Below are 26,663 nucleotides of genomic sequence, written 5' to 3'. Positions count from 1 at the left end.
AAAGAGAGATGGGGAGAGAGACAACAAAAGAGAGATGGGGAGAGAGACAGCAAAAGAGAGATGGGGAGAGAGACAGCAAAAGAGAGATGGGGAGAGAGACAACAAAAGAGAGATGGGGAGAGAGACAGCAAAAGAGAGATGGGGAGAGAGACAGCAAAAGAGAGATGGGGAGAGAGACAACAAAAGAGAGATGGGGAGAGAGACGGCAAAAGAGAGATGGGGAGAGATACAGCAAAAGAGAGGGGGGAGAGTGCGCAAAAGAGAGGGGGGAGAGTGCGCAAAAGAGAGGGGGGAGAGTGCGCAAAAGAGAGGGGGGAGAGTGCGCAAAAGAGAGGGGGGAGAGTGCGCAAAAGAGAGGGGGGAGAGTGCGCAAAAGAGAGGGGGGAGAGTGCGCAAAAGAGAGGGGGGAGAGTGCGCAAAAGAGAGGGGGGAGAGTGCGCAAAAGAGAGGGGGGAGAGTGCGCAAAAGAGAGGGGGGAGAGTGCGCAAAAGAGAGGGGGGAGAGTGCGCAAAAGAGAGATGGGGAGAGAGACAACAAAAGAGAGATGGGGAGAGAGAGAGCAAAAGAGAGGGAGAGAGAGCAAGGGGTGGGACCGCTGTACTGCAAAAAATGACCCGTGTACACGGGCTTTAGGACTAGTGTGTGTGTGTATATATATATATATATATATATATATATATATATATATATATATATATATATATTCCATAACCTTTCTGTTCTAACAGAGGCCTAGTTTGTATTGTATTTGTTTTCTTTGATAAACTGTGAATACCTGAGGAAATGTTTTCTCCACTTAAAACTTCTTCTTTCATTCAAACAGGACAGCTGGGAAATTGTAGAAGGTTTGCGGGGAAGCACCAACTTTATACAGGAGCCACAGAGACATGAGGGCTTCTTGCTGAAGAAAAGAAAATGGCCTCTGAAAGGTTGGCATAAGGTGGGTGTCAGAGGAATCTATAATGTTACATCAAATCCATGTCCTGGTTTTCAACATAAGAATACTACAAAAATCAAGTTTATCTCATAAGCCATTCTTTTCTTTATTCTGGAACAAATTGCCCCACATATGAAAACCAATTGATATTCAGATATGATGTGTGATTTATTCACTATATAAATATTCATGAAAATGCACAAATAACAGGTCTTAAATATGTTTAAAACATATAATATTTTTAGTGTTTCAGTTTTGTTTGTTTTGTTTTTAAAAATGTCTGCTTTGTTCTTTTCCAGAAAATAAACAGTCACTTCAGATTTTTTTACTGCCATTTGCCTTGTCGGAAATAGGAAATATATTTCACCTGATTAGGGAATGCATAGATTCCAGCATTTCTAACTGATTCCAGTATTTCCCAATTTTAAAGTACATCTTGGTACTTATTTGTGTGTTCAACATCAGCAAAAAAATTGTTATCAGATGTGTTTAGTAACAAGATTGGAATCTACACCCCTGACGACTAAAATGTTTGTTACAGCATAAATATCTGATTTTTTCATAAAAAATTAAATTAGAACATTGAAAAGAACCAAGTAAAATTTTAGTGAAATAAAAATCTTCTTGGGTATCCGCTCTCATGGAGTTTATAAAGCTTCCAAACCTGTAATCTAAAATTCTATCAAATGCTAATGGATTATGATTCACTGGCTAAAGCAAATACAATGTTTATTAGTTTTTTTTTTTTAAGTAAGACCATACTTATTGGATATCTTTCAAATGTCTTTATACAGAGGTATTTCTACTTGGACAAAGGAATTTTGAAGTATGCCAAGGGCCAGACTGAGGTAAGTGTATTCATTCAACTTACCATGACCATATTTATGTATATTTGAGAAGCCATATAATTTTGGTCATTTAAATGCAAAAATAGAAACAATAAGTATTGCAGTACGTAGTGATACCTTTAACTGGACTAACATTTTATATTAAAAATACAAGCTTTTAGATGTTGTACTGGGTTAAACAGAGTGCAGTTACTCTATTCACAAATTACTTGGATACCACTCAATAATAAATGTGCTTCACATAAACTGATAGTGGCTGATGCATCTCTTATGAGGTCATTGTGGTTTATGGGATATGCTGTATAACAGTGAATTTATTATTTAGTTAAATGGTTTATCTTTTCTTCTCAGTACCCTCTATTGTTTCTACTTAATTGTTCATTCCTGTTCTCAACATTAGGCTTAATCTATGACATTTATAGGAGAAGGATTAACAAATTTTGAGTCAATGGACTTCTTTCTCAAATGTGACCTGCTTCAGTTATGATATGAGCCTGGTCACCTTTCACGTCTGTTATTTTTGTGATATGTGACCAACTTAATTAGAAAGACCAGTAGATATGTCCTGTAGTACTAAATATTGCATGTCTATCTTTTCTATTTCTGAGGATTATGTAAGAAGCTCTATCTAAATAAGCCTATATTTTCTTCTATGTTAATAATAAAAAAATAAAAATAAATAAAAAAAAAGACAAGCTTTTGAGTGTTCTGTCTCCCTTAGGTCTGATGTTAAGTTTGATATTTAACTTAAACGTTTGCAGAAGAGTAAAAAAAAAAACAGCTATATCTGATGGCACGGGGAGAGGTGGCTATAAATACATTTGGCCTTATTTTGATAGTGAAAAGTGGAATTGGCAAAAAAAAGTGTATTGAAGGTTTCTCTTAAAGGGACAGTCAAGTCCAAATAAAAGTTTCATTTTTCAAATAGGGCATGTAATTTTAAACAACTTTCCAATTTACTTTTATCAACAATTTTACTTTGTTCTCTTGGTATTCTAGTTGAAAGCAAACCTAGGGAGGCACATATGATAATTTCTAAGCCCTTGAAGGCCGCCTCTATTTTATTTACTTTTCATAGCAGGGGAGAGCAAGCTCATGTAGGCCATATAGATAGTATTGTGATCACGCCCGTGACTAGTGGCAGACACTGCACTAATTGGCTAAAATGCAACTATATGCAAAATAACTAAAAGTCATGTGATTAGGGGCGGTCAGAAGATGCTTAGATACAAGTTAGTCACAGAAGTAAAAAGTGTATTAATGTAACAGTGTTGGTTTTGCAAAAAACTGGGGAATGGGTAATAAAGGGATTATCTATCTTTTTAAACAACAAAAATTCTGGTGTTGACTGTCCTATTAATGTAGATGTAACATTAAACTATGCACCTTAACCGCTGCATATACTACAAAGGTTTAACTCAAAACCAATAATTTAATAACATCTAAATTTCCCATTCAAAATGAGGGTGCGTGGATTAAGGGGCAAAACTCAAAAAAGTCTACAGAGCATACAATTAAGCACCATTTAAACATGTTAAACTTATTATTGCATTTATGTTAAATCATTGTGGCTATTTTGCTTTTGATATATGTTCACAACATATTTATGGGAAATATTTTTTTTTTTCTTCTGAATCTATATTTAAAAAAAAAAAAATCAAATACCTATATTCATCTTATACCTCTTTCTGATGCATAAAATAAAGTAAGTAACATGTCCCCTTCCATCTTAATGGGAGGAGAGTCCATGACTTCATTCATTACTTTTGGGAATTAAGAACCTTGCCGCCAGGAGGAGGCAAAGACACCCCAGCCAAAGGCTTAAATACCTCCCCCACTCCCCTCATCCCCCAGTCATTCTTTGCCTTTCATCACAGGAGATTGGCAAAGAAGTGTTGAAAGATTCGGAGTAGTCTCTAATGGAGGGTAGTACTCTTCGGAATGGGACTGGAGTTTTAAGTAGTCCTGTCAGTCTCTCAGTGAGAGCTTGGATGAAAGTTAGAGTCCGGAGATGCAGGGAGAGTCTTTCTGTGAAATCATCCCGATTTAGAGTAACAGATTCATAAGCAATCAGCGTTGACAAGTTTCGCTGCCTGCTTTCTGCACTCAAGTCCATGTCAGGAGCGATGCTCCTACCCTGTCACACTTGAAAGGCCGTGTTCCTGTTTCACGGCATAGATTCTGGATTGATTGTTTCATTTATATACATTTGATAACGCAAGAAGACAGGGTCACAGTGTGTCTCCTTTTATCTGTATAGAATCAAGGGTTAATATCCTCAGAAAGGGGATTATTGAACAGGGGGGGATTTATGCATAATATTTTTTATTGTGTTTAATGCTGCAACATGTGTGGGATAAGGCTCTGTCAATGTGTGAACAGTCAGGTTTCCTTAGAGAGATATCAACGCTGCCTTTTTTGGCGTGTTTTCTCGTTAGTGTAGGGGCGGTTGCAGGAGACAAAGCATTTTTTCGGTGGTCCGGGACATAGCAGGTGGTGAGTGCCCCGGCCATTGCGGTATAAAGGTGCCATTTAATTTCTATCTAGTCCGTAATAAAAGCACAAGCTATGGAGGACTCTGATATGTTAGAGGGTACTCCCTCTTTAATCAAATCTAATACCTGTGTTTATTGTGAGGAGGTTCCGGTGGATCCGCCTGCTCAACTATGTTCCACATGCTTTGATAAAATTGCAATATCTAAAAAGAATAAGATATTTAGTCCAACTGAGCCATCCACCTCTGAGGGTTCTCCGTCCTGCGAGGTGCGTTACCTACATTCATCTCCGATTACACATGCAGCTCCCCAGGGCACTACTAATCCTCCCACGGGAGGGGCCCTTTGGCTGCCAGATTTCGTTGAACAGTTACAAATGCCAGTCTCTGCGGCCTTCAATGCCTTACCATGCCCTGCTAAGCGCAAGCAAAAGGTGAAACATAGCTATCCGTCCCAGGGGTCATCTACTCTGCTGGATGTCTCTGATAGATTATCTGCTGATGAAGACGACTCCAACTCTTCAGAGGACGCTCTTTCTGGGATCGGAATTGGCAACATCTAGACCTCCGGCTGTTGAAAGAGGTGCTTGCTACGTTAGAGGTTTCGGAACCGAAACTCCCGGAGGAACCTTCAATCCCTAAGCTAGATAGGGTTAACAAGGTCAGGGTGGTGCCTCAGACCTTCCCGGGCCCCGTTAAGATGGCTGATATTATTAAGAATGAATGGGAGAAACTTGGCTCGTCCTTTTTCTCCCTCTACTTCTTTTAAAAACTGTTCCCCGTTCCGGACTCTCAACTTTGAGCTGTGGGGGGCCATCCCTAAGGCGTATGGTGCTATTTCCAAGCTCGCTAAACGCACAACTATCCCGTTCGAAGATAGCTCTAGGTTCAAGGAGCCCATGGATAAAAAAATGGAATCCATTTTGAGAAAGGTGTTTCAGCTCACGGGTTCATTTTTTAAGGCCTTAATAAGGGTAGCTAATTCATTCATCTGTAAAGCAAATATGCAGATTATTCACCTGAATGCCAAGACATCAGTTTTTTCTGTTCTAGCCCGTAGGGCTCTGTGGTTAAAGTCATGGTCTGCTGACATGACTTCCAAGTCTAGATTACTATCCCTTCCGTTTCAGGGGAAAGTTCTTTTTGGTCTGAGCCTGGACTCTATTATATCCACTGTCACGGGAAGCAAGGGTGCTTTCCTACCGCAGGATAAGAAGAATAAACCTAAGGGGTCTACTTTTCATCCCTTTCGTTCAGAGAAGTCCCAATGCCAGCAACCTGCTGCAAAACCCGAGCAGTCCAAGGGATCTTGGAAACCAGCTCAATCTTGGAGCAAAGACAAGCAGAGCAAGAAGCCCGCCGAGATAACATCGGCATGGAGTGGCGGCCCCAATCAGTCTCTGGATTGCATAGGGGGCAGACTATCTCTTTTTGCGGAGGCCTGGATGGAGAGACATTTATGACCCTTGGGTTCTGGAGGTCATGCCCAGGGTTACAGGATAGGGTTCAAGACTCATCCTCCCAGGGGCAGATTCCTCCTGTCAAACCTATCATCAAGACCGGAGAAGAGAGATGCCTTTCTAGAGTGCATAAGTGACCTCTCCTCTCTCTGAGTAATCGTACCAGTACCTCTGGCAGAAAGAGGTCTGGGGTATTATTCTAATCTTTTCGTGGTCCCAAAGAAGGAGGGTATGTTTCATCAGATTCTAGACCTAAAGTGCCTAAACAAGTTTCTGTCTGTCCCATCATTCAAGATGGAGACGATCAGGTCTATTCTGCCCCTAGTTCAAGAGGGACAGTTCATGACTATAATAGATTTAAAGGATGCTTACCTTCACATGCCAATCCACAAGGATCACTTCAGGTTCCTAAGATTTGCATTTCTGGACCAACACTACGAGTTTGTGGCCCTACCGTTCAGCCTGGCGACTGCCTCAAGAGTCTTTACGAAGGTTCTGGGAGCGCTGCTCGCAGTGGTGAGAGCCAGAAGTATTGCAGTGGCACTTTATCTGGACGACTTCCTGATCCAGGCTCCGCCCTACAGTCTCGTAGAAGACCATTCGAGGGCTTTTCTTCTTCTCCTTCGATCCCATGGATGGAAGATAAATGTAGTAAAGAGTTCCCTGGTTCCCAGCAACAGAGTGGAATTCCTGGGTACAATAATAGATTCCATGTCAATGAAGATATTCCTGACAGATCAGAGATGTTGCAAGATTGTGTCCAACTGTCTTGCCCTTCAGACCTCCTCAAGGCCATCTGTATGGAGGTGATTGGACTCATGGTATCCAGAATAGATGTCATTCCATTCGCCAGGTTCCATCTCAGACCTCTTTAGTTGTGCATGTTGAGACAATGGAATTGCGATCACTCAGACCTATCCCAACAGATCTCTCTGGACAACCAAACTAGGGAATTCCTCTCTTGGTGGATCTGTCCGGTCCAACTGTCCCAGGGGACATCCTTCTTGAGACCATCCTGGGAGTTTGTGAACACGGACGCAAGTCTGTCAGGTTGGGGAGCTGTTTAGGGTGCCAGGAAGGCACAGGGCAGGTGGACTCCAGAGGAGTCACTTCTCCCGATCAATATTCTGGAACTTCAAGCTATCTTCAACACTCTGAGGGCTTGGCCCATTCTGGGGTTGTTCCGATTCATCAGATTCCAGCCGGACAACATTACCTTGGTTGCTTTCATCAACCATCAGGGGGGAACGAGACGCTCCCTAGCCATGGGGGAAGTATCTCGGATTCTGGAATGGGTGGAGACTCACAACTGTTCGCTATCAGCTATCCACATTCCAGGTGTGGACAACTGGGAAGCGGATTTTCTCAGCAGACAATCATTTCATCTGGGGGAATGGTCTCTCCATGCCAAGGTGTTTGCGGAGATCTGCATCAGATGGGGGACACCAGAGATATATCTTATGGTGTCCAGACTCAACTTCAAACTACCTAGATTTGGATCGCGGTCCAGGGATCCCCAAACAGAGCTGATAGATGCCTTAGTGGTGCCTTAGGAGTTAAACCTAGTCTATATATTTCCACAGTTGCCACTTCTACCTCGAGTAGTGGCCCGCATCAACAAGCTTCAGCTATTCTGATTGCTCCGTCGTGGATGCAGAGGATGTGGTTTGCGGATCTGGTGGGGATGTCATTGTCTCCTCCATGGAGGTTACCTTGTCACAGAAATCTGCTGATTCAGGGTCTCTTTCTACATCAAAATCTCGATTCTCTTAGACTGACTACGTGGAGATTGAACCATAGTCCTAGCCAAGAGAGGTTATCCTGAGAAAGTGATTGATACTCTCATTCAAGCCAGGAAACCTGTCACTCGTCACATCTATCATAAGGTGTGGAGGACCTACTTGTCCTGGTGTGAGGAACGTGGATATCCCTGGCATAAGGTTAGGATATCCAGGATCCTGTCCTTCCTCCAGGATGGGTTGGAAAAGGGACAGATTTCGGCTTTATCTGTACTGTTACACAAGAAGCTTGTGGAGCTTCCTGATAATCAGTCCTTTGTTTCCCGGCTCTGTCTAGGATCAGGCCTGTCTTTAGAAATTCCGCTCCCCCTTGGAGCTTAAACTTGGTACTTAAGATTTTGCAGAGGACTTGGTTTGAGCCTATGCATTCACTTGACATTAAAATTCTTTCCTGGAAGGTTCTATTCCTATTGGCTATTGCATCGGCACGCAGAGTTTCTGAGTTGGCAGCCATGCAATGTGAGCCTCCTTACCTGGTTTTTCATGCTGATAAGGCTGTTCTTCACACTGGGTTGGGATTTCTTCCCAAGATGGTGTTGTATTGTAACATCAATCAGAAGATAGTGGTTCCTTCCTTGTGTCCTAACCCTTCTTCTTCAAAGGAAAGGTTACTTCATAATTTGGATGTGGTTCAAGCCTTGAAGTTCTATCTTCAGGCCACGAAGGAATTCAGACAGACTTCATCTTTATTTGAGGTGTACTCTGGGAAGTGCAAGGGGCAGAGGGCCTCTTCCACTACCCTATCTTTTTGTTTGAGGAGCATTATTCGCTTGGCCTGTGAGACAGCGGGACATAAGCCTCCTCAGAGGATTACGGCTCACTTAACTAGGGCTGTGGCTTTTTCATGGGCCTTTAAGAATGAGGCTTCTATGGAGCAGATTTGTAAGGCGGCTACTTGGTCCTCCTTACATAATTTTGCTTAATTTTACAAATTTGATGTCTTTGCTTCGGCGGAAGCGGCTTTTGGGAGAAAGGTTTTGCAGGCTGTTATGCCCTCCGATTAAGGTCCGCCTCCTTTTGCCCTCCTGTTTTTTTCATTCAGTGTCCTCTAGAGCTTGGGTATTTGTTTCCCACAAGTAATGAATGAAGCCGTGGACTCTCCTCCCAATAAAATGTAAAACATAAATTATGCTTACCTGATCATTTTATTTCCATCTTTGGGAGGAGAGTCCACGGCTCCCGCCCGTTTCTCCGGTGGGCAGACCTAAATTTATTTTTGTTCTTCTGGCACCGTTTATACCCTGATATTTCTCCTACTGTTCCTTGTTCCCTTGAATGACTGGGGGATGAGGGGAGTGGGGGAGGTATTTAAGCCTTTGGCTGGGATGTCTTTGCCTCCTCCTGGTGGCGAGGTTCTTAATTCCCACAAGTAATGAATGTAGCCGTGGACTCTCCTCCCACAGATGGAAATTAAATTATCAGGTAAGCATAATTTTTTTTTTTTCTTTTTCAAATTTCCATTGAACCAACAACAACCAATTTAACGAATTACAGGTTATCACTGTACTCTAACTCTTGTATCTGACATGACGGTCTCTGGAGGTTTATTATACTTTAGAATAGTTTGGATGCTTAAATTATTTTAGTGTTTTGGGCTCATTAAAGGGACAGTAAAGTCAAAATGAATTGGACAGAGCATGCCATTTTAAACAACTTTCCAATTTACTTCTGTTAGCAATTTTGCTTAGTTCTCTTGGTATCCATTGTTTGAGTAATCTTTGGTGAGTTCAAGAGAGTGCATGTGTCTCTAGCCATCTGGTACCAGGGTTTGCAACATTGTTTATAGTGATGTTTTACATTATTGCATATACTGCTGCCACAGTGTACAGTGTACAATCCTAACCTCCTATTTGTTTAACTAGTTTTGCTATTCAACAAAGGATATCAAGTGAACAAAGCAAATATTATGATAGAAGCAAATTGGTTATTTAAAATGCCATGCTCTATCTCAATCGTGAAAGTTTAATTTTGACTTTACTGTCCCTTTAAATAAAACCTCAATTTCAGTGCCAGAAGGATTTGAAAATCTTTGCATGCTCCCTCTTAAGTCCATCTCTGCATAGTATAATAATAATCTTTATACAATGGGCCGTCTTTGGATCAGTTATCTATGTGAATGATTTCCCCTACATATGTGTTTGTGCTTTAACCATGCACAGAAATTAAAATATAACTTGTATTACTGAGCACATTCAATGAGCCAGTGACAAGAGGCATATATGTGTAACCACCAATTAACCCTGTTGTGCATTGCTGCTCCTTAGTCTACCTAGATTTGATTTTCAACCAAGGATAACAAGAGAACAAAGCAGATTTGATAATATAAGTATATTGGAAGTTTTTTTTTTTAAATTGCTATCTGAATCATAAAAGTTTAATTTTCACTTTACCATCCCTTTAAATTAAATTTCCATCTAAAAAGCTGACTGATATTGCTGAGTTGTTTTCATAATAAATTGCTTAATGTCTATTATTTCAAGCTGGCTTTGTGCTCAAATGCAGAACAGATTGTTGTTGTTCATAAATAATAAAACACAATTCTGACATGTTAGGCAATGCACTCTATGGTTATGTTGTTTTATTAAAAATCCTGCCTTATAAACAGCTTTCTTCATGCACAAGCAAGAAAAGTATTAATGTGTTCATTGTGTGAGACTGATTAGCAATCTGTAATTGCTATGGTGATAATAAGACCAAAGTGTGATAAAATACTGAATAGAGAGTAGAATATTTGATAAATTATAGAATAAGGAAACAATTTGTTATCAAGAAATAATAATGCAGCCTGTAACCAGTCTAGAATTATGTGTATTCTATGTTCCAGATAAAAATACAAATATTTAACTGATATGAAAATAGCCGCTCAAACCGATGCATGCTGAATATTCTGTCTCTTGGTTGGGATACTTGTGAATTGAAATTGGATTGATGTTGAGTGCGTCTGTCTTTAGCATAAACTAACGCCCTATCTCTGATCATTCTTTTTTTTTTTTGGTGTGAAACCAAACATTTTTCTTTCATGATTCAAATGGAGCACATACGTATAAACAACTTTCCAATTTACTTCTATTGTGAATTTTGCTTCATTCTCTTGGTATTCTTTGTTGAAGGAGCAGTAATGCACTACTGGGAGGTAGCTGATCACACTGAGTGAGCCAATAACAGGAGGCATGTATGTGCAGCCACCAATCGGCAGCTAGCTCTCAGTAGTGCATTGCTACACCTGAGGCTACCCAAGTATGCTTTTCAACAAAGGATACCAAGAAAACAAATCAAATTTGATAATACAAGTAAATTGGAAAGTTGTCTAAAATTGAATACTATCTATTTCAGGAGTTTATTTTTTACTTTACTGACCCTTTAAATTGTGATAAAAATGTTACTACATTACATAGTAGCTTTTTAAACATGTTATAGGTAAAATATTTATGTTGAAAGAAAGTAAAGGGAATCTACAATGGATACCCCTAAGGGGGCACACAAGCCATTTAAATAACAATAATTATGCAACAATGTGTAAATTCAACATAAAACAAGAATGAATGAATTGATACAATGTCCAACAAAGTTTGAGGTGTAAATAAAAGTGAAAGTTCAAAATCCTTGAAAAATGAAGAACTTGACAAAACAAAAAGGATACAATAATGTGTTGTCCGAACTGGTAGCAATGGTAGGACTAAACAAATAGAAAACAGGCAGCTCCACTTAGACACCCAGATGAAGAAAACACTCTGTAAATGAAGAAGAAAACAAGGGGCGTCTCATAGTGTATTTCTGTAATGAAAATCAGTCACAGTTGCATGGGCACCTATAAAGAATAAGGCGCAAATGAAGTGGACTGATTTTTAAACCACTATTTTGTTAATTATTCATTACAGAAATACACTATGAGGTGCCCCTTGTTTTCTTCTTCATAATATTTGTTGCATTCGAAATAATTTTATAATCTTGTTTTTTGTTTGTTTTTTAAGCTGGAGAAAGGAAAGCTACATGGGTGCATTGATGTTGGCCTTTCTGTAATGTCAGTGAAGAAATCGACAAAATGTATAGATCTTGATACAGAAGAAAATATTTACCATCTCAAGGTAATATGTCATTGGGATGTGGACAATAGAATACAACATTTATAACAGCTAAATATGAGGATTCCATAGTGCTATAATAGTGAGTGACTAGAGACTGATCTGGAAGTATTAGGCATGGCTGTGATTAGCCCCTTTATCATGTACATGCCCACATAGTATTTACCATGCAACCTTTGGCCCTGCAGCCCCTCTATCATGTACATGCCCACATAGGATTTACCATGCAACCTTTGGCCCTGCAGCCCCTCTCTCAGGTACATGCCCACATAGGATTTACCATGCAACCTTTGGCCCTGCAGCCCCTCTATCATGTACATGCCCACATAGGATTTACCATGCAACCTTTGGCCCTGCAGCCCCTCTATCAGGTACATGCCCACATAGGATTTCACATGCAACCTTTGGCCCTGCAGCCCCTCTCTCAGGTACATACCCATATAGGATTTCACATGCAACCTTTGGCCCTGCAGCCCCTCTCTCAGGTACATGCCCATATAGGATTTCACATGCAACCTTTGGCCCTGCAGCCCCTCTCTCAGGTACATGCCCATATAGGATTTCACATGCAACCTTTGGCCCTGCAGCCCCTCTATCAGGTACATGCCCACATAGGATTTCACATGCAACCTTTGGCCCTGCAGCCCCTCTCTGGTACATGCCCATATAGGATTTCACATGCAACCTTTGGCCCTGCAGCCCCTCTCTCAGGTACATGCCCACATAGGATTTCACATGCAACCTTTGGCCCTGCAGCCCCTCTCTCAGGTACATGCCCATATAGGATTTCACATGCAACCTTTGGCCCTGCAGCCCCTCTCTCAGGTACATGCCCATATAGGATTTCACATGCAACCTTTGGCCCTGCAGCCCCTCTCTCAGGTACATGCCCATATAGGATTTCACATGCAACCTTTGGCCCTGCAGCCCCTCTCTCAGGTACATGCCCACATAGGATTTCACATGCAACCTTTGGCCCTGCAGCCCCTCTCTCAGGTACATGCCCATATAGGATTTCACATGCAACCTTTGGCCCTGCAGCCCCTCTCTCAGGTACATGCCCACATAGGATTTCACATGCAACCTTTGGCCCTGCAGCCCCTCTCTCAGGTACATGCCCATATAGGATTTCACATGCAACCTTTGGCCCTGCAGCCCCTCTCTCAGGTACATGCCCTGATAAGACTTTAAATCTGACCTCAGGTCCTGCAACAACTTAGAGCTGCAGGACTTACCTTGCTGTCTTTATGTGAACGCATTCAGTTTTTCCTTAAAGCAATGTTCTAGTGCAAAAATGGCATGCTTTAATTTGTTAGAGCATGCAATTTTTTGCACTATTGCTTTTCCAACTATATGTATTAACCCTTAAATAAGGCTTAAACACAAAGTTAAAGTCACCTTTTGTCGGCTGCATTATGAAACAGCCAGTTGAAAGCAACAGTATCACCAATTACAGGCAGTGTGTAGCTTGACAGCTGCAGCGCTTGCTGTTTTGACCTGGACTTTAACTATGTGTTTAAGCCCTTTGCTGTTGTTAATCACAGTTGGAACCTCAATAGTGCAAAGATTAAATGTTGTAATGAATTAGAGCATGTCATTTTTACACGAGAATGCCCCATTTAATAATTTAATGCAGAAAATAATTTTCAGCAAGAAAATGTTTGAGTACATTGCCCCTTTAAGGTTTATTAAACATTAATCTTTTAGGACAATTGACGGACTACTATGCTCATTTCATATTACACTGATTAGTTAACTCGTTTGAATAGATATTCTATTTAAAGACACTGGTGTTCTGTTCTTACTGACTTGTAAAACAAGAATACTTTTAAATGTACTGAGTGAAATACAAATAGACCTTTATGCTGAACCTTGAAAGGAGAGCAATTACTCCTGAATGTATTAAAGAATAAAGAAAGTTTCCGTCATTGTTCCTGACTCCACTTAAATGTTTAGTAGGTTGTTCATACATCAGTTCTTAATTGGTGCAGTTTTATTTTTAGATAACAATTTTGAGCATAAGAATATACAGGTAGCGTTTTTGCTTTGTGGTAGATGAATGTCGTAAAAATGATTACTGCTAATGGTTTATCTTTAGTGCAAAGATAAGATTAAATTGTACTAATTAATTTCAGTATACATTGTACCAAAATACATTTTGTGCAAACTAATGCATATTGTGTGCTGCAGGCAAAATCTCCCGAAGTTTTTGAAGAATGGGTGACAATGTTGCGAGATCACAGGCTTTATCGACAGAATGAAATATCAGTTTTTCCTAATGATCTAAATACACAGTTTTTCCCAATGATCTCTACAACGGAATCTTCTAACAGTGCATTTGAATCCACTCCACAGGTAACCTAGCAATATGTGTTTGTGCACTTGGTATATAGCAGCGGTATACCTGGATGTGTTAAATTTTTAGCTGGAAAATAATCATCACTTGACTTTTCACATGTTCAGTTGAAAACTATCTTTCTTCTATAAGGTACGACAAGTCCACTGATTCATCCTTTACTTGTGGGATATTATCCTCCTGCTAACAGGAAGTGGCAAAGAGCACCACAGCAGAGCTGTCTATATAGCTCCACCCCCAGTCATTCTCTTTGCCTACTCTAAGTACTAGGAAGGGTAAAGTGAAAGAGGTGATAAAATGTTAGTTTTTATTTTCTTCAAGCAAGAGTTTTTTTATTTTAAATGGTACCGGTGTGTACTATTTACTCCCAGGCAGCAGATGGATGAAGACTTCTGCCTGGAGGCTGATGATCTTAGCATTTGTCACTAAGATCCAGAGCAGTTCCCACAGAAGGGCTGAGGGGTACAAGAAACTTCAGTGTGAGGAACATTTTCATGCTATATAGCAGTGAGGTATGTTAAGTCAGTTTTTTCTGGAGAGACTGTGGTATTTCAGAAAGGCTGACAGTATCCCCATGAGGGTAAGGGTAAGCAGTAATCCTAAGAGATATAGAAGGGTATTACTAAGCTTGCATAAGGGGCTAATAAAAAACGTTTTGTGAACTGGGAGTGCTGTTAACGTTTTTTTGGACAATAACGTTTTTTGGAGACTTTATTGAGGGTACACTTGGCTTCTTTTTTGGGTCTTAGAACCCACATGGCTAGTTTGGAACCGCTCTGGTGCGGTTCATTTAGGCTGACAAAACATTGAGTGAGATGGGTGGGGCCTATTTTCTCGCCTCAGATGCGCACTTGTATTTATAAAGCAAGCAGAAAGCTCCAACTCCGGAGGGCCCTTGTGGTAATGTTGGGCCAAATCGAAGCTTTAACCCCATTTTCCCAATCCCTGAGGGCAGGGGGTGTTTTTTCCGGATTTAGGCCTTATTAACTATCCGGTTTTCACAATAAAGGGTTAAGTGTTTTTTTCTTGTGGGGCAAATTTAACTGCATAAATTGAATCTTATATCAAAAATTTGAAACGATTGGTGTATTTTAAAGCAGTTTTGCAGAACGCGTATGCTTTTTTTTCTCTTAAAGGCGCAGTACCGTTTTTTAAGATTATTTTTTCACTAAATAAAGTGTTTTCAAGCTTGTTTGTGGTTATTACTAGCCTGTTCAACATGTCTGACATTGAGGAAAGCCAATGTTCAATGTGTTTAGAAGCCATTGTGGAACCCCCACTTAGAATGTGTCCCTCATGCAGTGAAAGGTCAATAAATTGCAAAGAACATATTTTAGCTAATAAAAGTATGTCGCAGGATGATTCTCAGTCAGAAGGGAATCAGGTTATGCCATCTAATTCTCCCCAAGTGTCACAACCATTAACGCCCGCACAAGCGACGCCAAGTACTTCTAGTGCGTCTAATTCTTTCACCCTGCAAGATATGGCCGCAGTTATGAATATTACCCTCACAGAGGTTTTATCTAAGCTGCCTGGGTTGCAGGGGAAGCACAATAGGTCTGGTGTGAGAGTAAATGCTGAGCCCTCTGACGCTTTATTAGCCATATCCGATGTACCCTCACAATGTTCTGAGTTGGGGGTGAGGGATTTGCTGTCTGAGGGAGAGATTTCTGATTCAGGAAAGATGTTCCCTCAGACAGACTCAGATATGACGGCTTTTAAATTTAAACTAGAACACCTCCGCTTGTTGCTCAGGGAGGTTTTAGCGACTCTGGATGATTGTGACCCTATTGTAGTTCCAGAGAAATTGTGTAAAATGGACAGATATCTAGAGGTTCCTTTCTACACTGATGTTTTTCCAGTCCCTATGAGGATTTCGGAACATTGTTACTAAGGAGTGGGATAGACCAGGTATTCTGTTCTCTCCCCCTCCTACTTTTAAGAAAATGTTTCCCATATCAGACACCATGTGGGATTCGTGGCAGACGGTCCCTAAGGTGGAGGGAGCTATTTCTACCCTGGCTAAGCGTACAACTATACCTATTGAGGACAGCTGTGCTTTCAAAGATCCTATGGATAAAAAATTAGAGGGTCTCCTAAAGAAAATATTTATTCATCAGGGTTTTCTTCTGCAACCTATAGCGTGCATTGTTCCTGTAACTACTGCAGCTGCTTTTTGGTTCGAGGCTCTGGAGGAGGCTCTTCAGGTTGAGACCCCATTAGATGATATTCTGGATAGAATTAGGGCTCTCAAGCTAGCTAATTCTTTCATTACAGATGGCTCTTTTCAACTGGCGAAATTAGCGGCAAATAATTCTGGTTTTGCCATTTTAGCGCGTAGAGCGATATGGCTTAAGTCCTGGTCTGCTGATGTGTCAAAATCTAAGCTTTTAGCCATCCCTTTCAAAGGTAAGACCCTATTCGGGCCTGAACTGAAAGAGATCATTTCAGACATCACTGGAAGAAAAGGCCATGCCCTTCCTCAGGATAAGACAAATAAGATGACGACCAAACAAAATAATTTTCGTTCTTTTCGAAACTTCAAAGGTGGTCCCTCTACCTCTTCCCCTGCTGCAAAACAAGAGGGGAATTTTGCTCAATCCAAGTCAGTCTGGAGACCTAACCAGACTTGGAACAAAGGTAAACAGGCCAAGAAGCCCACTGCGGCCACCAAGACAGCATGAAGGGGTAGCCCCCGATCTGGGACCGGATCTAGTAGGGGGCAGATTTTCTCTTTGCTCAGGCTTGGGCAAGAGATGTTCAGGACTCCTGGATTTTAGAAATCGTAACCCAGGGGTATCTTCTAGATTTCAAAGATTCTCCTCCAAGGGGGAGATTCCATCTTTCTCAATTGTCTGTAAACCAGACAAAAAGAGAGGCGTTCTTAGGCTGTGTAGAAGACCTATATACCATGGGAGTAATCTGCCCTGTTCCGAAAACAGAACAGGGGCAGGGGTTTTACTCCAATCTGTTTGTGGTTCCCAAAAAAGAGGGAACCTTCAGACCAATTTTTGTTCTCAAGATCCTAAACAAATTCCTCAGAGTCCCATCCTTCAAGATGGAGACCATTCTGACTATTTTACCAATGATCCAGGAGGGTCAATATATGACCACCGTGGACTTAAAGGATGCGTATCTACACATCCCTATCCACAAAGATCATCACCAGTTCCTCAGGTTCGCCTTTCTGGACAAGCATTACCAGTTTGTGGCTCTTCCCTTCGGGTTGGCCACAGCTCCCAGAATTTTCACAAAGGTGCTAGGGTCCCTTCTGGGGGTTCTAAGGCCGCGGGACATAGCAGTGGCACCTTATCTGGACGATATCTTAATTCAGGAGTCAACTTACCAACTAGCCAAATCTCACACGGACATTGTGTTGGCTTTTCTAAGATCTCACGGGTGGAAGGTGAACGTAAAAAAGAGTTCACTTATCCCTCTTACAAGAGTTCCATTCCTGGGAACTCTGATAGATTCGGTGGACATGAAAATATTTCTGACGGAGGTCAGGAAATCAAAGGTTTTAACCACCTGCCGAACTCTTCATTTCATTCCTCGGCCATCAGTGGCTCAGTGTATGGAGGTAATAGGACTAATGGTAGCGGCAATGGACATAGTTCCGTTTGCTCGCTTGCATCTCAGACCACTGCAACTATGCATGCTCAGACAGTGGAATGGGGATTATGCAGATTTATCTCCTCAGATAAATCTGGATCATGAGACCAGAGACTCTTTTCTTTGGTGGTTGTCACAGAATCATCTGTCCAAGGGAATGTGTTTCTGCAGGCCAGCATGGGTCATAGTGACGACGGACGCCAGCCTATTGGGCTGGGGTGCAGTCTGGAATTCCCTGAAAGAACAAGTAGTGTGGACTCAGGAGGAGGCTCTCCTTCCGATAAATATTCTAGAACTGAGATTGATATTCAACGCGCTTCAGGCGTGGCCTCAGCTGGCTTTGGCCAGATTCATAAGATTCCAGTCAGACAATATCACGGCTGTAGCATATATCAATCATCAGGGGGAACAAAGAGTTCTCTAGCGATGATAGAGGTTACCAAAAAAATTTGATGGGCAGAGACTCACTCTTGCCATCTATCAGCAATCTATATCCCAGGAGTGGAGAACTGGGAAGCGGATTTTCTAAGTCATCAGACTTTTCATCCGGGGGAGTGGGAACTCCATCCGGAGGTGTTTGCACGATTGATTCATCAATGGGGCACACCAGAATTGGATCTTATGGCGTCTCGTCAGAACGCCAAACTTCCTTGTTACGGGTCCAGATCAAGGGATCCTCACGCAGTACTGATAGATGCTCTAGCAGTACCCTGGTCATTCAACCTGGCTTATGTGTTTCCACCATTTCCTTGCCTTCCTCGTTTAATTGCCAGAATCAAACAGGAGAGAGCTTAGGTGATTTTGATAGCACCTGCGTGGCCACGCAGGACTTGGTATGCAGACCTGGTGGACATGTCATCTCTTCCACCATGGACTCTGCCACTGAGACAGGACCTTCTGATTCAAGGTCCGTTCCAGCATCCAAATCTAGTTTCTCTGCAGCTGACTGCGTGGAGATTGAACGCTTGATTTTATCCAAGTGGGGATTCTCTGAGTCGGTCATAGATACCTTAATTCAGGCTCGAAAGCCTGTCACTAGGAAAATTTATCATAAGATATGGCGTAAATATCTTTATTGGTGTGAATCCAAAGGCTACTCATGGAGTAAGATCAGGATTCCTAGGATTTTGTCTTTTCTCCAAGAAGGATTGGAGAAGGGGCTATCAGCTAGTTCCCTAAAGGGACAGATATCTGCTTTATCAATTTTACTGCACAAGCGTCTGGCAGATGTTCCAGAGGTTCAGTCGTTCTGTCAGGCTTTAGTTAGAATCAAGCCTGTGTTTAAACCAGTTACTCCGCCATGGAGTTTGAATTTAGTTATTAAAGTTCTTCAAGGGGTTCCGTTTGAACCTATGCATTCCATAGATATTAAACTTCTATCTTGGAAAGTTCTGTTTTTAGTTGCTATCTCTTCGGCTCGAAGAGTTTCTGAACTATCTGCATTGCAATGCGACTCGCCTTATCTTGTTTTCCATGCTGATAAGGTGGTTTTGCGTACCAAACCTGGGTTCCTTCCTAAGGCTGTTACCAATACTAATATTAATCAGGAAATTGTGGTTCCTTCTCTGTGTCCTAATCCTTCCTCTAAGAAGAAGCGTCTGTTGCACAACCTGGACGTGGTTCGTGCTTTAAAATTTTACTTGAAACCTCCCCCCTCCCACCCTCCTCCAGTGATGGGCCATCCACCCGCCTCCCTCCTTCCCTCCCACACCACCCACAGCACCACCACAGCAGATACAGACAGTGGCACAGCCTGTGTCACTATCAGTATTGGAAATCTGGCTTGGTGCTCCTTTACCATATGAGATCAGTGCTCCTTTACCATATGAAAGCGGATGCCTTCTGCCCCCTGCTGCTGTCTCGGCTGTATAAACTGACAGCCGGGACCGCAGCATACATCTTTATGTTGGACGTAGGGACACTGAACCCACATTTTTTCTTTTATGATTTAGATAGAGCATGCAATTTTAAACAACTTCCTAATTTACTCCTATTCATTTTTGTTTGTTTTCTTGCTATCTTTATTTGAAAAAGAAGGCATCTAAGCTAAGGAGCCAGCGAATTTTTGGTTTAGAAAAACTGGACAGCACTTGTTTATTGGTTCTGTCCAATCAGCAAGTACAACCCAGGCTGTGAACCAAAAATGGGCCGGCTTCTAAACTTACATTTTTGCTTTTCAAATAAAGATAGCAAGAGAATGAAGAAAAATTGATAATAGGAGTAAATTAGACAGTTGCTTAAAATGGCATGCTCTATCTGAATCATGAAAGAAAAAAATTGGGTACAGTGTCCCTTTAAAGGTACATTCAAGTTTTTTTTGTTTTGTTTTTTTTTATTCATGCATCACAAATTATTCACTGCATTGCAAAATATCTGCAAACTAAATAAAAATATTAAACATTTCAAAACTGTAATTTTGTTAGAAAAATATTCATTGTTTTACAGGCTTGGGATACACCGCTTTGTAAAGCCTTAATATAATATATAAACATGTTAGCCAGTAGGGTAAGTAGGTTTTTAAAGACTAATTTCCGTCCCAGAAGTGTGTTTCACGAAGAACATGGTTTGGGATTTTTGGGATTTTGGGAAAGCTATCTGAAAAGGAAGTTTCAGATCATTAAACACACTGCAACACAATTACTTTTGTCCTGATCATACCATAGACATCAGGGTAGAATGCGCCAAATAAATAAAAATATGAAGATATATGAGATGCATCATTTGCTGTCCTTGTTTATATAAACTGTAGTTTCTGATTATTCTTTTATTTGCAGCTCCCATGCTGTGATCTGAATGAATAGAATTGCTTCTTTTTCCATTCGTAGTTTGAGGCCCTGGAATTGAATCATGGGATTTATTACTTTAGAACTGTTATAATTATTAATTCACCTACTATTAAATGGGTGTTATATACAAATACTACTCTACCGTAAGATGTTAAAGCAAATTAAATTAAACATTTCAATATACATTTATTTTTTTGATCTGTTTCAGCTGTAATTTACCTGGGCAGATTGTACTTTTCTCCCTCTCATGGGCACTGGAGAAATGGGCCACATACTATAGTCATGGTAAAATGATCTTTTTATAGTACAGGATTATCATTGGTTGGTAGCTTTGCCCTGCTGCCATTCTCACACTTTTGCCCACAGCCCATCCCGACTCACAGCAAACTTGTAGCCCTGACCCTACAGTCTTGGTTAGCCCAAAAACCAAAACATCTGTGTGACACCACCCGCAATACACCGTTTAAGTCCTGGCAAGCCTTCAATAAATGTTAGGGCGAATTCCTCAGTATAGTGTATTTTTCTTTCTTTTATTCCTTTTATACACACATGAAAAACTGAAATTTGCTTCTTTACATTTTCTCTCATTGAAATGAACATTTTAGAATATATTATTACGTGTAAATTAAAATTGAAGATCTGGAACCTACAATAATGCTTTTGCAATTATCCCTTTGTTATTCATTTCATAATGGTGCTGGGTTTCAAATTAAAAAGGCTGTACAAAATGAACACAAGCTTACAAATTAAACATTTCAATAATGCACTCATAATACTTTAATATGTAATCACAATCAGATTTGTGGAGTATTGGCTCAGTGTTTTTATCTCTAATACTTTATTGTCACTTTTATAAAAAAAAAAAATTATATTAACTTCAACCTTTTTTTTAATTTGTGCGTTGTGACTAACATCACTTAGTAGGAACTGGACAGGGAAATCCTTGTAAGGTCCTAGGCACAGTTTGTGTCTTGTAGTTTGATTAAGAAGTTATTTCATATTTAAAAGGACATAGGACAAAGATCAATCATATTTTCAAAATAATAGTTCAATTAATCTTGGAATAGATTATCATTAACATTTAAAATTTCTGCTTTAGATTTTCATAATTCCAATAGTGGCATCCTTAGCGTAGGTCCTGTGTGAATCGTGGAGCAAAGTCAGATGCTGGTTGGTACATAAATACCATACATATGCTTTCCTGTTAGTCAAGAATATGCACAAAGTGTATGCACCAGTTGGTGGTTAGGTTACATATCCTCTAACACTAGCACTTGGGTGTATTAAAAAGAAAACTTATTTAGTTATCCAAGTATGGTAAAATAGTAGGCTTTATTATTTCTTTATTTGACAATGCCTTCTAAAGTTGTTACCTGTGTTTGTTTGTTGTTTTTTTTTTACAATAAAGCATTGTGCCACTCTTGTGTAGTACTTGCAAGGACAACCCAGGTTGTGAACCAAAAATGGACCGGTATCTAAACTTACATTCTTGCATTTCAAATAAAGATACCAAGAGAATGAAGAAAATTTGATAATCGGAGTAAATTAGAAAGTTGCTTAAAATTGCATGCTCTATCTGAATCACAAAAGAAAAAAAATTGGGTTCAGTGTCCCTTTAAAATTGCATGCTCTATCTGAATCATTAAAGAAAAAATTTGGGTTTAGTATCCCTTTAATTGATATTACAATCCAGCTGACTAAAAAATTAAAGGAACTTTTAAGTCAGAATTAAACTTTTACGATTCAGGCAACTTTTAAACAAATTTCCAATTCACTTTTATTACCAAAATGTGCACAGTGTATTTATTTTTATACTTACCGATGCACCAACTCACAAAGTGTTTTCATGTAGTTTTTAACACACTGTGCAAGTAGTCTGAAACTTTACTTACTGCATTCTTTAGGATAGTCCCTTTGCCAGACAGAACTCCATGAAGGTTGGAAGCAGCCTCCCTTTTTCCTGTATAAAAAGTGACAGCAGAATTCCCGCCTGGCTCCAGTCTTCTGATGATATGGACAAATGTGCAAAAGGTGAGTCTGTGTATCACACGTTTCTCATCACGATGAGTGATACATTTTAAGCTCAGTGATCTTATAATGTATCTTCTGGAAATTTAAAGAGGCATAAAATTCATAACTAAATAAGATTGACTTCAGTTTTGAAAATAAGCATTTTCCAATAGAAAATGTAAAAAAAAAAAATGCTTTTAGTAATGGTTATGTGTATTTTAGTGATAACTGTGTACTGAATATATGTACATATGCCACATGCATCAGCATTCAAAGACCACACCTGCTTGGAGATAAAGCAGTTGCATGTTTTTGTCAATCAATTATGCATTTAAATCTTTTCAATATAATATATGCAGGCACAGTGTTTGAATGCAGATGTATGGGATATATTTATATATATATTCTGTGCACAATAAAATATATAAGTGAATCAGTGATAACTTTTACTTATTGCTAATACAAGTTTGTGTATTGTAAAAATGCTTGTGTTAAAAACTGCAATAACCTATAACTTAAAGGGACATTCTACTTGGTAATGTTTATAGTTTAAAAGGATAGATAATCTCTTCATTACCACTTCCCCAGTTTTGCATAACCAACACTGTTATATTAATATACTTTTCTCTTGTTAAGTGTATCCAGTCCACGGATCATCCATTACTTGTGGGATATATTCCCTTCCCAACAGGAAGTTGCAAGAGGATCACCCACAGCAGAGCTGCTATATAGCTCCTCCCCTCACATGTCATATCCAGTCATTCTCTTGCAACCCTCAACATAGATGGAGGTCGTGAGAGGAGTGTGGTGTTTTATACTTAATTAATTCTTCAATCAAAGGTTTGTTATTTTTAAATGGCACCGGACTGTGCTGTTTTTTCTCAGGCAGTATTTAGAAGAAGAATCTGCCTGCGTTTTCTATGATCTTAGCAGAAGTAACTAAGATCCACTGGCTGTTCTCACACATTCTGAGGAGTGGGGTAACTTCAGAAAGTAAAAGGCCTGCGGGGTCTCCTGCAACTAAGGTATGTGCAGTAAAATATTTTTCTAAGGAATGGAATCGACTAAGAAAATACTGCTGATACCGAAGTAATGTAAGTAAAGCCTTAAATGCAGTGGAAAGCGACTGGTATCAGGCTTATTAATGTATGTGCAGTAAAATAATTTTCTAAGGAATGGAATTTGACTAAGAAAATGCTGCTAATACTGAAGTAATATAGTAAAGCCTTAAATGCAGTGGAAGTGACTGGTATCAGGCTTATCAATAGAGATACATACTCTTTAAAAAAGGATGTTTAAAACGTTTGCTGGCATGTTTAATCGTTTTTTGAGGTACATTGGTGATAAAACTTATTGGGGCATAATTTTTTCCACATGGCTGACTTATTTTCTGCATAGAAACAGTTAACTGAGGCTTCCCACTGTTGTAATAATGAGTGGGAGGGGCCTATTTTAGCGCTTTTTTGCGCAGTAAAAATTCAGACTCAGTCTTCCTGCTTCTTCCTGCATGATCCAGGACGTCTCTAGAGAGCTCAAGGGACTTCAAAAGTCATTTTGAGGGAGGTAATCAGTCACAGCAGACCTGTGACAGTGTGTTTGACTGTGTTAAAAACGTTTTTTCCTCTATTGATTATCCGTTCTGGGTATTAAGGGGTTAATCATCCATTTGCAGGTGGGTGCAATGCTCTGCTAGCTTAATACATTTACTGTGAAAATTTGGTTGCTATAACTGATTTGGTTCATTGTTATTTCAACTTGAGACAGGTTTTGTGCTTCTTAAAGGCGCAGTAGCGTTTTTTATATTGCTTGTAAACTTATTTTAAAGTGTTTTCCAAGCTTGCTAGTCTCATTGCTAGTCTGTTTAAACATGTCTGACACAGATGAATCTGTTTGTTCATTATGTTTGAAGGCCAGTGTGGAGCCCCATAGAAATATGTGTACTAAATGTATTGATTTCACTTTAAATAATAAAGGTCAGTCTTTATCTGTAAAAAGAATTATCACCAGACAACGAGGGGGAAGTTATGCCGACTAACTCTCCTCACGTGTCAGTACCTTCGCCTCCCGCTCAGGAGGCGCGTGCTAATGTGGCGCCAAGTACATCAGAGACGCCCATAGCAATCACTTTACAGGACATGGCTACAATCATGAATAATACCCTGACAGAAGTATTATCTAGATTGCCAGAATTAAGAGGCAAGCGCGATAGCTCTGGGATTAGGACAGAGCGCGCGGGTGCTGTGAGAGTCATGTCCGATACTGCGTCACAGTTTGCAGAACATGAGGACGGAGAGCTTCATTCTGTGGGTGACGGATCTGATCCAGGGAAACCGGATTCAGAGATCTCTAATTTTAAATTTAAGCTTGAGAACCTCCGTGTATTGCTAGGAGAGGTTTTAGCTGCTCTGAATGACTGTAACACAGTTGCAATTCCAGAGAAATTGTGTAGGCTGGATAGATACTATGCGGTGCCGGTGTGTACTGACGTTTTTCCTATACCTAAAAGGCTTACAGAAATTATTAGCAAGGAGTGGGATAGACCCGGTGTGCCCTTTTCCCCACCTCCTATATTTAGGAAAATTTTTCCAATAGACGCCACTACACGGGACTTATGGCAGAGGTGGAGGGAGCAGTTTCTACGTTAGCTAAGCGTACCACTATCCCGGTGGAGGATAGTTGTGCTTTTTCGGATCCAATGGATAAAAAATTAGAAGGTTACCTTAAGAAAATGTTTGTTCAACAAGGTTTTATCTTGCAGCCCCTTGCATGCATTGCGCCTGTCACTGCTGCTGCGGCATTCTGGTTTGAGTCTCTAGAAGAGGCCATTCACACAGCTCCATTGGATGAAATTATGGACAAGCTTAAAGCACTTAAGCTAGCTAATGCATTTGTTTCTGATGCCATTGTACATTTAACTAAACTAACGGCTAAGAACTCCGGATTCACCATCCAGGTGCAGAGAGTGCTATGGCTTAAATCCTGGTCAGCTGACGTGACTTCTAAATCTAAATTACTTAAAATTACTTAATATTCCTTTCAAGGGGCAGACCTTATTCGGGCCCGGCTTGAAAGAAATTATTGCTGACATTACTGGAGGTAAGGGTCATACCCTTCCTCAGGACAGGGCCAAATCAAAGGCCAAACAGTCTAATTTTCGTGCCTTTTGAAATTTCAAGGCAGGAGCAGCATCAACTTCCTCCGCTCCAAAACAGAAAGGAACTGTTGCTCGTTACAGACAGGCCTGGAAAACTAACCAGTCCTGGAACAAGGGCAAGCAGGCCAGAAAACCTACTACTGCCCCTAAGACAGCATGAAGGAATGGCCCCCTATCCGGAAACGGATCTAGTGGGGGGCAGACTTTCTCTCTTCTCCCAGGCGTGGGCAAGAGATGTCCAGGATCCCTGGGCGTTGGAGATCATATCTCAGGGATATCTTCTGGACTTCAAAGCTTCTCCTCCTCGAGGGAGATTCCATCTATCAAGGTTATCAGAAAACCAGATAAAGAAAGAGGCATTCCTATGCTGTGTACAAGACCTCCTAGTAATGGGGGTGATCCACCCTGTTCCGCGGACGGAACGAGGGCAGGGATTTTACTCAAATCTGTTTGTGGTTCCCAAGAAAGAGGGAACCTTCAGACCAATCTTGGACCTAAAGATCTTAAACAAATTCCTAAGAGTTCCATCATTCAAAATGGAAACTATTCGAACCATCCTACCCATGATCCAAGAGGGTCAGTACATGACCACAGTGGACTTAAAGGATGCCTACCTTCACATACCGATTCACAAAGATCATTATCGGTACCTAAGATTTGCCTTTCTAGACAGGCATTACCAGTTTGTAGCTCTTTCCTTCGGGTTAGCTACGGCCCCGAGAATCTTTACAAAAGTTCTGGGCTCACTTCTGGTGGTTCTAAGACCGCGAGGCATATCGGTGGCTCCGTATTTAGACGACATCCTGATACAGGCGTCAAGCTTTCAAATTGCCAAGTCTCATACAGAGATAGTTCTGGCATTTCTGAGGTCGCATGGGTGGAAAGTGAACGTGGAAAAGAGTTCTCTATCACCACTCACAAGAGTCTCCTTCCTAGGGATTCTTATAGATTCTGTAGAGATGAAAATTTACCTGACGGAGTCCAGGTTATCAAAACTTCTAAATGCTTGCCGTGTCCTTCATTCCATTCCACGCCCGTCAGTGGCTCAGTGCATGGAAGTAATTGGCTTAATGGTAGCGGCAATGGACATAGTGCCATTTGCGCGCCTGCATCTCAGACCGCTGC

At 40.6% G+C, this 26,663-nt stretch overlaps 1 protein-coding gene across 5 annotated transcripts in view; it reads left to right on the top strand.

Annotated features, from left to right (window-relative positions):
• The window catches only part of OSBPL3 (oxysterol binding protein like 3), a 580,670-nt gene that overhangs the window by 371,915 nt on the left and 182,092 nt on the right, over nt 1-26,663 (top strand). For all 5 annotated transcript variants that reach the window (XM_053714156.1, XM_053714152.1, XM_053714153.1 and 2 more), the window contains 5 exons: nt 824-940; nt 1,732-1,785; nt 11,510-11,623; nt 13,811-13,975; nt 22,279-22,405. In XM_053714156.1, coding sequence (XP_053570131.1) covers nt 824-940; nt 1,732-1,785; nt 11,510-11,623; nt 13,811-13,975; nt 22,279-22,405 — 577 coding nt within the window. The remainder of the gene's footprint in view (nt 1-823; nt 941-1,731; nt 1,786-11,509; nt 11,624-13,810; nt 13,976-22,278; nt 22,406-26,663) is intronic.

The sequence above is a fragment of the Bombina bombina genome, chromosome 5 (assembly GCF_027579735.1).
Source record: "Bombina bombina isolate aBomBom1 chromosome 5, aBomBom1.pri, whole genome shotgun sequence".
NCBI classification, from domain to species: Eukaryota; Metazoa; Chordata; class Amphibia; order Anura; family Bombinatoridae; genus Bombina; species Bombina bombina.
The sequence above is the reverse complement of the archived record's forward strand: the minus strand, read 5'-3'. Positions and strand labels throughout refer to the sequence as shown.